The 2,307-nt window shown below is 51.3% G+C and overlaps 2 protein-coding genes across 2 annotated transcripts in view; one reads left to right on the top strand and one right to left on the bottom strand.

The window, feature by feature from the left end:
- Nucleotides 1-2,307, top strand: part of LOC115287192 (T-cell surface glycoprotein CD1a-like) — a 10,602-nt gene that overhangs the window by 1,741 nt on the left and 6,554 nt on the right. The gene's annotated exons all lie outside the window — the stretch shown is intronic.
- The window catches only part of LOC115288678 (T-cell surface glycoprotein CD1a-like), a 3,244-nt gene continuing 1,451 nt past the window's right edge, over nucleotides 515-2,307 (bottom strand). Inside the window, exons 3-6 of the mRNA XM_029936145.1 lie at nucleotides 1,744-2,022; nucleotides 1,266-1,544; nucleotides 835-925; nucleotides 515-691 (exon numbers count right to left, since the gene is read on the bottom strand). Of these exons, the coding sequence (XP_029792005.1) occupies nucleotides 598-691; nucleotides 835-925; nucleotides 1,266-1,544; nucleotides 1,744-2,022 (743 nt within the window). The 3' untranslated portion in view covers nucleotides 515-597. The remainder of the gene's footprint in view (nucleotides 692-834; nucleotides 926-1,265; nucleotides 1,545-1,743; nucleotides 2,023-2,307) is intronic.

Raw genomic sequence — 2,307 nt, 5'->3', positions numbered from 1 at the left:
CACACACACACACACACACGTGTGAGTGAGTGTGTGGTGAGGGGGGTGTATAAAATAAGCTGTCGTAAAACGAAAATGCACATGAAATAAGGCTGTGTATTCATCCATGGGCAACTGCTGTGAGCAGAGGCTCCAAAAACTGAACCCCACATTTCCCCCAAGAGAAGGTCTTGTTCTATATTAAGACCATCTCTTTTCCCTCCAGGGATACACTTGCACTGTTGCCTCTAAGGCATCACATTGTATGTACCTGTGAATTCCCTGCTGATTTTGTTAAAATGCACATTGTGATCCAGTGAGGTCAGCTGAGGCCAAGACCCTATATTTCCAACAAGTCCCAAGGCGACAGGTCTGCTGCTGTCCTGAACCACTCAAACAGCTGTAACTAAGGGAGGACCCCCTGGAGCAGGTGACAGCTGATGCCTGTGACCCAGGCAGGTGCTCAGACCTCATGTTACTTTGAGAAAACGTAGAGATTTAAGACCAAAAATCAGGTTAGAACAACAAAGCCCACTAAATTATACTCAGCTTATATTGACAAGGGATCTTAGAGCAGAAAGGGAAGACAGAAGTTGCACACAGAGACTTGCAAGTTCATCACCACTGAGCTGGGTTTAGACGTGTGCTGGAGCTTGGGCTGCCGGGATCTCTCTCCAAAGGGAGGCCAGGGCAGCATCTCCACGGTGATTTCCTTGGGGGAACAGATTGTAAATGCTCTGTAGTAGGGAGAGGTGAGGACTGCAGGGGGAGGACCACTGAGAAAAGGAGGGCTGAGAACAAACAGAAAAGTGGGGAGACACTTGGGAAAGAGCAGGAAGGTGGTTCCAAACTCACCAGCACTTCCAGAGCCAGAACACAAGACCTGCCAGAAGCACCAGGGGCACCATCACCAGCAGGAAGATCCAACCCACAGGGCGGTGCTGCTCTGTGGGATTGGTGCACAGAGGGTGTCACTTCCCATCCTCCCAGAATTGACCTGTACCCTCCAGGTTCTTTTTGCTCAGGTTGCCCTCTGCTTTGCCAACCAACTGTCTTCCTTCTCCTCTCCCATCGTTGCTGGGAAAGGATCCTTCACATGACCCTCTGCTTCCTCCCACCTCTGCAGGACCCTCACTCTAAGCTCTCCATTACTTGGGTTATTAACTTTATGTGCTTTATGATCTGGAGTCCCTAGAACACCAGATTTTTTATCTGGCTTTCCTGCTCTGCTGAAGGGCCACCCACCTGTTTTCCCAGCCAGTTTTCCACCCCCAGCCCTTCCTCACCCCAGTAGAGGACCATGTCCTGGCCTCCTAGACTGCTGTGTCTCACTCGGCAAGACAGGCCAGCTGCCTCCCTGGCTTCCACATCCAAGGAGACCTGATGATACCATGTCCCGTCTGCATGGGGCAGGATGTCACCTCTTTGGGTGCCCGGCTGCTCCTGCTCACCCCGCATCCACATCACCCACACTGGCTTTGGGTGGAAACCAGACACGTAGCACACCAGCAGCAGACGGCCAGGACCAGGAGTGGGGCCATGGGACAGCCAGGCTTCTGGCCTCACTGCAGAGACAGGACAGATATTCTCAGACTGAGAGGGAAGAGCTTCACATCACTTTAGATACACATATCTTTCCAGCTCTAGAAACCTATCACCATCATCCCCTCTCCTTCTTGGCCCGTTTTCTCCCTGAGTTTGAAGAAATGTTGCAAATTTATGAGTGCAGCGAGAGAATGATTGGAGGGAGGGAGCAGAACTGACCTTGTCGCTGCAGATCTGCCTTCCCTGCGTCAAGAAGACCCAAGAGGAAACGGGGGCAGATCTCACTGACATGTGCTTCTATTCTTACATTGACCACATGGTACGTATTGAGTAGTTTGCAGACCTCCTGAGCCCTATTTCCTCCCTTTGGAGATGGCCACCAGGACGTGTTCTGGAAGCTCACAAGATCTGATCCTTGATATGCAACCCGAAGAAATCCTCTTGATGCCTCTCCAACGTGCAGCACACAGCCTTTGACCAGCTGTACCAGAAAAGGATCTGGGAAGAGAGAGTGTGAGTTATAGGAAATGGGGAGGGAACGAGATGAAATGAGTAGAAGCCAATAACAGGGGAAGCAGAGGGAGAAGTTGAGGGCATTGGATGGAATAGAGAAAATTTGGTTTAGTGGAGGCTCACACAGAGGGGAAGTCTTGGCTGCTGCAGGCAAAGGAAGAGGTGACTGTCTGAGGAAAGAACAAGTGTTGGAGGAGAGACGGGAAGGCTGGTGGCAGAGAGCAGGACTGAGCTCTGCAGGAGAGCTGTGATAGACACCAAGGAACCCAC

The sequence above is a fragment of the Suricata suricatta genome, chromosome 3 (assembly GCF_006229205.1).
Source record: "Suricata suricatta isolate VVHF042 chromosome 3, meerkat_22Aug2017_6uvM2_HiC, whole genome shotgun sequence".
In the NCBI taxonomy this organism is placed as follows: domain Eukaryota; kingdom Metazoa; phylum Chordata; class Mammalia; order Carnivora; family Herpestidae; genus Suricata; species Suricata suricatta.
Note: the sequence above shows the minus strand (reverse complement) of the source record. Positions and strands in the feature narration are given on the sequence as shown.